Source organism: Impatiens glandulifera, chromosome 3 (genome assembly GCF_907164915.1).
Source record: "Impatiens glandulifera chromosome 3, dImpGla2.1, whole genome shotgun sequence".
In the NCBI taxonomy this organism is placed as follows: domain Eukaryota; kingdom Viridiplantae; phylum Streptophyta; class Magnoliopsida; order Ericales; family Balsaminaceae; genus Impatiens; species Impatiens glandulifera.
In genome coordinates, this window is record NC_061864.1 from 61,217,558 (window position 1) to 61,227,854 (window position 10,297).

Here is a 10,297-nt window from a genome sequence, read left to right on the forward strand (position 1 = left end):
CATTGCTGAGATTGACAGTTGGAGATTCACTAAGAAACTTGTTTCATAGTAAATTGCAGTATGAATCTCAGGGTATTCCTATGGACATTGGGTGTATCTTTTGCAGTCTTCATGTTTCTAGATTATTCTGAGTTTCCTTATGGAAGATTCTTCTCATCCCTATTATCCACTACCAAAGTAGAACCAGATTATGTTTTGTTGGATAATTCCACCAAATTAATCAATCAAGAGAATGTAAGTAGAGGTAGTAAGTAATATATCACATTTGACCTGAAAAATAATGAAGAGCCTTTTCTATTTGTATTTGATTGATGAAACATTTTTATTTTTATTTTCAGGTTCAAGAACCCAGTTCGTCTCTATTGCTAACATGTCGTTGCATGACGTAGATACGAGAAATAAGTCGCAAAATTTGTCATCAATTGCCAAGATGAACGCTCTGCTGCTATTGAGCCACTCTTCTCCTAGTTCAAAGGTGAGTTCATGATAGGTAACTAAATTTGGTTCATTAGTATTGGTTTTACTTGTGTTAAAATAAAAGGTGAGGCACACAATCATAGATACTCCAAAATAGAGATAATTATCAAGTTCCTAAATATGTGGATAATTACATTGTTCTCCCAATCTATATGCACTAGTGTAATTAACCCTAGACTAATCTTTTATAAATATATAAACTTTCCATCAAAGACATTTTCTTGGTCCATGTAGAATCTTTATTAGGTTTCAATCAAACCATGAATGTCATAATACAAGATTTTGGCCAGTGCCAATGGAAAGGGCTCCAAAGAAAAAAATTCCATGGTACGCCTACTTTGCAAGCTATTCCGCTGCCCTATTTTTTTCTCAGAAAATCTTGAAGTTGTAAAGATGGATTTCAATCCAATGACATGCGGATGGCTGTACAAAGTTGGTAGATACTCCAACATTGTTTTCCTTTGAAGCAGCAGTCCACGGCTATAGTAAAATTGCTTCTGCAAAGCATAAGTTTCCCCAATGGTTGGATCTGCAAAGGGGCAAGGTACCATTTATTGTTTCCAAACTCATCTTAGACCACCGCTTCCTTAGTAACCAAATTGATAGCAAAATCGGTATTAATTTTCTGAATCCTGTTGGAGGCATATCCCTTTAACTCTTTGTGTCTATTTTGCTACCACATATTTGGTAGGAGTAACATGGATGAAAAGCCATTCTTGCACTGCCTTGGCAATAACATAAGTAGACACAAAGTGCACAACTGTCCATTAAATAAAGTCGTTCTTCTAAAGTTCCAAATTGTCTAAATGAGAAGCATCCAGTCATGAGATATTGAGTATCTAGAGTCGAGTATATATATCATCTAAAGCCAGTTCTGAAATCTCAAATTAGAATCAAGGGAAGTTTTGAATTCTGTTTCCAAATAGAAGTGATCCATTACATTGAAAAAGGTCTCAATAGTTTCCTTTTCTCCTCAATAAGGGGCAAATTGGTGTCGGACTAACTGTGCGTTTAAACAATGTTTACAACATTGCCAAATGAAATGGTGTATTTTCGTCAGACACAGAAGTTTCCTTAGTTTTGTCCAGAATGAGTGATCAAATTGGCTGAAATTTGAGCCTTGCTACCCATAGTTGTCAATAGCGCCCGTAGCGCTAGCTATCGCGAATAGCGTAGCGTAGCGCCCCCTTGTAGCTATAAGGGGCTATAGGCTATGCACTTTCAAATAGCCCCGCTTTTGTAGCTATAGCTCCTATAGCGCCAAAAGCTATTGCCCCTTGTAGCGACGCTTTTACAAAATTAATATTAATTATGACTTTTCATCTCCCCAAAATTTTAAATTTCAAAATTTTTTTTGACTCTTCCTCTTCTTTGCACTCTTCTTTTATTCTCTTATTATTTTTTTCTCTCTAGTCTTTTCCAACTATTTTTCTTCTTTCCTCTAATCTTATTTCTACATTTTTTTCTCTAGCCTTTTTTTATCCCTCTTTCTCTTCTCTTCTTTTCTCTAGTCTTTTCTTATCCTTCATTCTCTTATTTTCTCTTCATCTACACATTTAAGAAGCTCGAAGGCAATCACATCTAAGTCAAGGGGGAAAAGACCAATAGGAACATCTAACACATTTGATCTTTTAGATAAATTTGATTTCGATGAAAAAAGTGAAGAAGAGAATGATGTCAAGTATTATGCAATTTCAAATGAAGAAGATGATTTCGATCTTGATGAAGAAAATGATGACAATGAATTTTAGATTATGTTTTGAACTTTTTCTAGTTTAAGAATTGATGGTTTTATGTTTTGAACTTTTATTTTTATGATGTTTTTATTTTTGATAATTACATGTTTTTTACGCTTTATTTTCAAATAGCCCTCGCTACGCTATTCGCTTTACGCTATAGCCATTAGCAGCTTTGGCGCTATTTAGCGCTATACGCTATTGACAACTATGTTGCTACCTCATTCTTTGTTGACGGCCTACGTGAAATGTTGATTTGACTGAAAAATAGCCTCAACAAGACTTGACTAGACAAATTTGTCTAGCTTATCTGGGAAGTGAATGTGTTGTCTGAGAGTGTCTTGATTCCAAGAGACTGCGTTGGAGTACATGCAGTCATTTTATTCGAATGTCTCCCCTTGAAAAATAAGTCTAGTTAATAGTGAGATGAATTTACCATCCCCAATAGCCACTTTTCATTGGCGTTTAAGAAATTTTTGTATGATTTGTTTTTTAATCTAGATCTTTAATCCTAAATCTAGTCTTTACAAATAAAATGAGCGGAAGCATACCTAAATCATTTGGATTATGACTTGATGAAAACGTTTAATGAAAATTTTAGATTATTCGTTGATTAACTCTTCCAATTCTATAGACAGATTTATCGTTCTTCTCTTTAACAATAGAAGTTATGAGAATAAAAACATAGTTACAACCTTATTTATAGTGTTTTATATTTATTATTTAATCCATCATAAATAATAAATAAGTATCTCGTTTCTATACATAATAAAATGTCTTATACCAAAAATATATATGGCTTAACCAAATAACTTAATCCATTATAATTATTTTAGTAGATCACTTCATTAATCTGATTTAAATTAATGGTAGCTCAAACACATATTATTTATATATATTAGACAAATAAGTCTAATAACCTCTTACTTGGACAATATATATACCATATGTGTTCATCTTTATGCACAAATAATGTAATTATCATAATTGAAACCACTCCAAATCAATCTTGTCCATCAATCATATTAATATTGGATCAAATCGATTTTCATTACGTTAGTTTGTAATTATACCCATCAATGATCATGCATATCAATGTAATCAAATGACATAGATGAAGTATGAATGTTGTAGGCACTCATTTTTTTAACTCCAATTTATAATTTTAAATATTTTCTCATCTCGCACGAGATTCGAGAGGAACGTAAGTTATGTGGCTTTTAGACGACCGAGTCAATTTTTCTGGATGCCGAGTTTCTGTCGTTAGAAATGTGTAGCATATAAATGACATTTAATGTAATCCATCGTGTCAACTTCTAATTGGTCCCTTGACAAAAAAAAAAAATATTATCCATAATTGCAGTGCCTAGATAGTCGTAGATCTACATCAGACTATATTTACATACTTTTTGGATGAGCTCTTTCACGGAAGAGTGTTAAACAACCACTTATAGCAGTCTCCACTATGACCATGTTATGATGTATCTAATCATAGAATGTGATTACGATTCTGGACTGAAAAATCGTTTTTTTGTGACAATAAATTGACAATCATGTATTCCAACAATAATAGGAGTACAAGCAAGTCAAAACACGTTAACATCGAATTCCTAGTTGTTACATAAAAAGTTGAGAGTGATCATTTATTTATAAAACATCTTTTGATACAAATCTATAATTGTGGATCCGCTTATTAAGGAATTACCACCCAAGGTCTTTTGGAGCATACTCCTCGAATGATTGTTATGTTATTTGAAGATATTTGATTTTAGTGAGAGTTTGTTATTATATGTTTATATGATACTGACTTATTTGATTACTATAGTTTATGAATAATAAAATATTTTGTTACATACTAATTTTGGTGAAAATAATTTCATTAAGAACCAGTTAGAGGTTGACATGATAAATCACATTAAATGTCATTTCTATGCCACACATCTACTTGTTCATCATGTCATTTGTTTACATTGATATTAGTGACCATTGATTAGCTTAGATACTAAGTAATGAAAATCACTTTGATTAAATATTGATATGATTGATAGACGAGATTGATTTGGAGTGCCTTCAATTATGATAACTATATTATTCATAGATGAGCATATGGTTACATGTACTATCCAAGTGGGAGATTTTTACATTTATTGGGCTAATAGATAATATGTGTTTGAGGTATTCTTTATTTACAACTCGATTAATTAAGTGATCTTTTAAAATATTCAAGTTATTAGTTAATCACGTATTTTTATTTTTTTACTATGGTATATTTTATTATGGTATAAAAAAATGGATATTTATTTATTATTTATAATGGACTAAATAATAAATAAGAGACATTAAGATTATGTTGTTTTCATTCTCATAACTCACATCGTTAAAAGAAGAATGAGAGAACCTTCTATAGAATTGGAAGAGTCAATTTACGGAAAATCTAAAGTCTTAATCAAATGTTTTCATCAAGCTTTACTCTAATGGATTAAGGTATGCTTCCGCCCAATTTGTTTGTTTCGGTGAATATTATATACATGGAGATTGAAGATTATATTTTACAAGTGGTTTCAGAGTCATCTCTAGGTTAATTCACTGTGATTATGATTATCTTAACTAAATTTAGAAATCATAATTAAAAATCTGGAATTAATATGTTTATAAGATCAATTATCTACTTTTTATATTCGAAATCAAAACTAATTTATTCAATCTTTTCATATTTTAATTGGTAAAAGCTATCAAATACCAGATTGATGCAAAACATGCATGACCAATTTGAATGATTGTATAACTATTATCCTAATCTAATGGATTTAATTGGGAAGGTTGAAGATGAATTTTAAGAAATAAATAAAAATTACACATGACTTAATAACTTGAATACTTTAATAGATCAATAAGTAATCGGTAACAAATGATAGTTCAAACCCATATTATCTACACTTATTAGCCTAAAAAATCTAACAATTCCTGGCCCGATAAGATGATTTTTCAACACCTTGAGCTGTTTAGGAGTCACTTCAAAGAACTTGTTAAGATTGAAGTAGATACTGAAAGAATTATAAACCCAAAGAGAGTTTGGAGTATGAATGAATCTCCAAGCTTGTTTCGCAAAGAGTGTTTCACTTTAACTTTGAAAATCCTTGAATCTTAACCCCCAAGATTATTACTAACCGCCATGTGTAACCATTTACACAAATTGGATGTGTTTGTGACTTGGGAGAATTTCCCCATCAAAAACTAACAATTTCTGGATTTAGATCCTTAAGGAATGTACATTGCGTAATTTATGATGGATTGAAAAACACTTTTAATGAAAACTTCCTTACCAACAATGCTTAGAAATTTAGACTTCCAACTTTTAGTTTTAGAAGAGAGTTGATCCACATGTCAATTGAAGCGAGAATTTGGTCTCCGATCTAAAGGAATATCCCAAATATTATACTCTTTCCATTATAAATAGTATAATTTGTAGCCATACGAATATTGATTTCATTATTCACTATGCGTTCAACATTAGTCTTGTTCAAAATCTTCTTGAGTAAGAGACTGCCGACTAGACAAACGCTGTTGGAGGGAATCACAGTCAAGAAGCCGTTGTTATTAGCAAGGATGAGTAGAAATGTAATATAGCATAATAATATGAAGAATTGATGTATAGTGGCTTGGGTTTTTCCAGAAACCAGTTTATTGAAGTGAGGAACCCTTGGTAATTTGTAGGCAAGGAGAAATTGATGACAATTATGAATGTTTGACAGCGCAACTTTCTTGTGGTTACAGAAGGGGAACCGTTGGGTAGCAACGGTTATTGAATAAGGAAGACGCTGAATTTGAAATAAGAGAATGTCAATATTCTTCTCCATCTTTTCTCTAATTCATGAAGTTCTTTATTGAAAACCATAAGCCAATTTATGTACTTATAGATAGATTAGTCTAGGGTTAATTAAGTGAACATGGTAGGAAAACAATATAATTACCCTAAAATTTAGGGACTTGATTGTGTATTTGGTGATTGTGTGCTGACTTGGTAAGGATCTAATGATGTGGTGCTGATGTGGAAGCCATATGATGCCACATCATCTTTTATCCTAACTTGATTAGAATATCATGCATTTGTCATGCAGTACAAAAGAGCAAAAACGATTTTGAAATCCGGTGTTATGTTATTATTTCAGTGATGGTGTAAAAAAATATCTCATTAAAAATACCCCTTTAAAAAGGGTTCCTATCAAAATAATTTCAAGAAAATAACAGTTTAAAGGCAGATTTCAATATTAACAAGTATTTGAAGTTCTTATTTATGGATTTATCCTAGTAGAAATTACAATATATCTAAGCATGAAGATTCTAGTCTCCTAAACCCAACAGGCACCTCAATGGTCTTCAAAAGCTGACCAGGAGCTACTATATGCAAAGAAAGAGATTGAAAATGCACATATGGAAAAGAAAAAGGATGAGCTACCTTCTCCTCTGTACAGAAACGTCTCTATGTTTAAGAGGTATTATTCATTTATTCTTCTTAAGGTTATCACTATCATGTCTTGGATGACAACTTGGATTATGCTAAGAAAATGAGTTTGATATGTATCAAAGTCTGTTGTAAAGGGCTCGTTTAGCACAGTGGTAGTGTGCAAGGCTCATAGCCACAAATTCGTTGGTTCGAGTCTCTAAGACCATTTTCAAAAAAAGAATTGATACCTTAAGATTATGTTTGTTTACTTGGAATTAGTTCTAATTTAATTCTATAAGAAACTTGCAAGGAGATGAAATTGAAATTCTTTCCTTTTAGGAAGGAATTGAAGTTGTTATATGGATTTATAATTTCAATTCTAGTTCTTTATTTTAAGTGCTCAAACAAACGATGAAATTGGAATTGAAAATTCTGCCATAACCAAACATAGGTGGTCAAATGTTTAGTTAGGTCCTGTTCTGAAATACTTTTATTTTGGTTTCTGTATCTGTAGAAATAGACCGTGATTAAGTTTAGTTTCGAAACGTTTTTGTATTTGAATCCAAATGGGCTTATGATTCAGTTGTGAGTTTGTAAAATCTACAGAAGCTATGAATTAATGGAGAAAATGCTGAGAGTATACATCTATAAGGAAGGTGAAAAACCTATTTTTCATGAGTCAATACTAGAAGGTATATATGCTTCTGAAGGATGGTTCCTGAAATTGTTGGAAGCTAACAAACACTTTGTGACTGATGATCCGAAATCTGCCCACTTGTTTTATTTACCATTTAGCTCGCGGTTATTGCAACAAACACTTTATGTTCCAAAATCTCACAGTCGCGAAAACCTAATTGAGTACATGAAGAATTATGTGGATGGTCTTGCTGCAATACATCCTTTCTGGAATAGAACTGATGGTGCTGATCATTTTCTTGCTGCCTGTCATGATTGGGTATGACAACTTTCTTATTTTTCATAAATCATAAGAATTAGTTCCATATGATATTTCCATTTCATCAGATTCCTTTATTTTGAAATAGTATACTTTTTTTTTTCAATTTTGTCAGGCACCAGCAGAAACAAGAGGTAAAATTGCAAATTGTATTAGAGCCCTCTGCAATGCAGACATCTCCGCCGGTTTCCAAATTGGCAAAGACATTTCTCTCCCGACGACGCATATCCGAAACGCAAAAGATCCTCTGAAAGAAACCAAAGGCATGATCGATGGTCACAATTCGTCAAGCAGACCAATCCTAGCTTTCTTCGCTGGCTATATGCATGGCAAGCTCCGACCAACCCTTGTAAAGTATTGGGGAAATAAAGAAAAAGATCCCGAAATGAGAATTTCTGAACGTCTGCCTTCAACGAAAGGTGACAAGAAGTATATCGAGATGTTGAGGAGCAGCCGATTCTGCATTTGCGCGAAAGGTTTTGCGGTACACAGTCCGAGAGTGGTGGAATCGATCCTACACGAGTGCATTCCGGTTATGATATCGGACGATTACGTGCCTCCGTTTTTTGAGGTGCTGGATTGGGAAACGTTTGCGGTTTTCGTGATGGAGAAAGACGTTCCTGATTTGAAGAAGATACTTGTTTCGATATCTGTTGAAAGGTATGGCGAAATGGTGAAGAGATTGAAAGAAGTTAAGAAACATTTTGTTTGGCATGATGAACCTATTAAGTTTGATTTGTTTCATATGATTCTTCACTCTGTTTGGTACAATAGAATTTTTCAAATGATCACTGCTTAAAAAAATCACTTTTCTGTTTATTAGTTAGGGTTGCAAGGAAAACGAATGTTATTTTAAGTTGTTTTTATTTAAATAGTGGTTGATTTACAGCCGTTTATATTAGGGGTTTCTTTGCAGTTAGACCTAAGTTTCTTTCATTAATATAGGTGTGTAATTATTTGGCATTAATAGTTCAAACCCTAAGTGCGAGAGATGGGAGATGAGAAAGTGAACACTTTCATCAATGTACCTCGTTTTGATGGTTAACACTACGATTATTTGTGCGAACTCGAGAAAACTCTGTATGGGCTTAAACAAGCACCACAGACTTGGTATAGCAAGATTGACTCGCATACTTTATTCAACAAGGGTTTGAAAGGTGAACTTCTGAACCCACTTTATTTATTAAGAATGGTTTAAAAGAATAAATTTTGATAGTTAGCCTATATGTCGATGATTTGATAGTCACTAATAATAATAATGTTGATTCTATTAAAGCTTTTAAAGACTCTATGATGCTGGAGTTTGAGATGACATACCTAGGAAAAATGAGATTTTTCTTAGGTGTATAAGTGTTGTAAGATGACAATGGAAAATTTATGCAAAGGAGATACTGGACAGATTTGATAAGACTGAGTGCAACTCAGTCAAAAGTCCCACTGTCCTAGGGATGAGACTTTATTAAGTATGAAAATGGAGCTAAATTGATGATACTAGCTCATGTTTGTTGTGGGTTTGGTAAATATGTATATGGAGCATCCGGTTAATTCGATGCTACCAATATAGACAAGGTATTGTCTGCATCCCACTCATAAAGTGACACCTATACATAAAAGTGAAACATCACCTCCCTTATTGATTTTTTTATCTTTGTATATGTGGCACTTTCTTAATGAATGTAGGCACTACATGTTCTGTAGCATCGAACTAACCGGAGCATCCAACTGAGAATCATTTGAATGTTGTGAAAATAGTGATTTGATATGTGAAAGGAACTTTGAAATGGGATATATCTTACAAGAAGTCAAGTTTGAAAGATTTGATAGTGGTGACAATGATGATATGAATAGCACATCTGGGTATGTATTTCTTTTGGGTGAAAGTGCAATGCAATCTCATGGTCATCCAAAAAACAACCAATAATGACTCTCTCCACTACTGAAACTGAGTTTGTTGCATGCAGCTGTCTCTTGCACATGTCAAGCAGTATGGATTTAAGAGATTCTTGAGTACACTCAACTATCCTCAACAAGATTATATTACTATGTATTAAACTGTCAAGAATGTAGTTTTACATGGAAGAAGTAAGCATATTCATGTAAGATATCACTTCATTCGCTGTTCCACCAATTGACAAATATTATGACTGAGATATTTTCTTTTTCATTTTTTTTGAATTAAGAAGAACTAGCATGACCCTCAACCATTACACCCCATTTCAACACAAGTGGATTCAGATGAAATTGAACTCGTGACATTTTGATCTCTTAAGCAGACTATTATGACTGAGATATAGTTAAGTTGATGTTTTTGAGAAGTTGAAGAAATTATTAATGGGAATGAAATTTTTTATTGATTTAAATTGTAATGCTCATGCATGTTCAGTTTAGGGAGTGTTTGTAAGGAAAAAAAAAATGTTGTTTTAAGTTATTTTATTTAAATAGTTATTGACCAAAGTCTTTATGAACAGTTATATCATATGGTTTATTTTATAATTATTAGTTTACAACAGTTTATATATTTGTGGAGTTTTATTTGTACTCAGTTATTTTATTGTGTCATGGGCGGTTATTTTAACGATTTAGTTGTTATTGTTAACAATAAATTTGGGATGATATATCCGATTTTTTTAATTAGATAATGTTATGTTTAGTTTTAGTTGTTATAATCATCAAAAAAAATCTAAT

General features: G+C 32.5%; 1 protein-coding gene across 4 annotated transcripts; it reads left to right on the plus strand.

Annotated features, from left to right (window-relative positions):
* Positions 1-336: 336 nt before the first annotated feature.
* Positions 337-8,756, plus strand: LOC124933042 (probable glycosyltransferase At5g03795). Of its 4 annotated transcripts, none has more exons than XM_047473765.1 (5): positions 337-475; positions 6,576-6,706; positions 7,264-7,612; positions 7,728-8,272; positions 8,583-8,756. In XM_047473765.1, the coding sequence occupies exons 1-5, from the start codon at positions 371-373 to the stop codon at positions 8,620-8,622; spliced, it is 1,170 nt and encodes a 389-aa protein (XP_047329721.1). In that variant the 5' UTR covers positions 337-370; the 3' UTR covers positions 8,623-8,756. The 4 variants fall into 4 exon arrangements, with proteins under 4 accessions (XP_047329721.1, XP_047329723.1, XP_047329720.1 ...); XM_047473767.1 differs by having other exon boundaries at positions 8,558-8,686; XM_047473764.1 differs by lacking the exon at positions 8,583-8,756 and having other exon boundaries at positions 7,728-8,431.
* The last annotated feature ends 1,541 nt before the right edge of the window (positions 8,757-10,297 follow it).

Bases quoted from the DNA above. Each gene is read 5' to 3' on its own strand.
- LOC124933042 (XM_047473764.1), top strand. From the start codon at position 371: ATGTCGTTGCATGACGTAGATACGAGAAATAAGTCGCAAAATTTGTCA. The intron at 6,707-7,263 runs GTATTATTCATT...TAAAATCTACAG, and splicing joins AACGTCTCTATGTTTAAGAG to AAGCTATGAATTAATGGAGA. The intron at 7,613-7,727 runs GTATGACAACTT...CAATTTTGTCAG, and splicing joins TTGCTGCCTGTCATGATTGG to GCACCAGCAGAAACAAGAGG.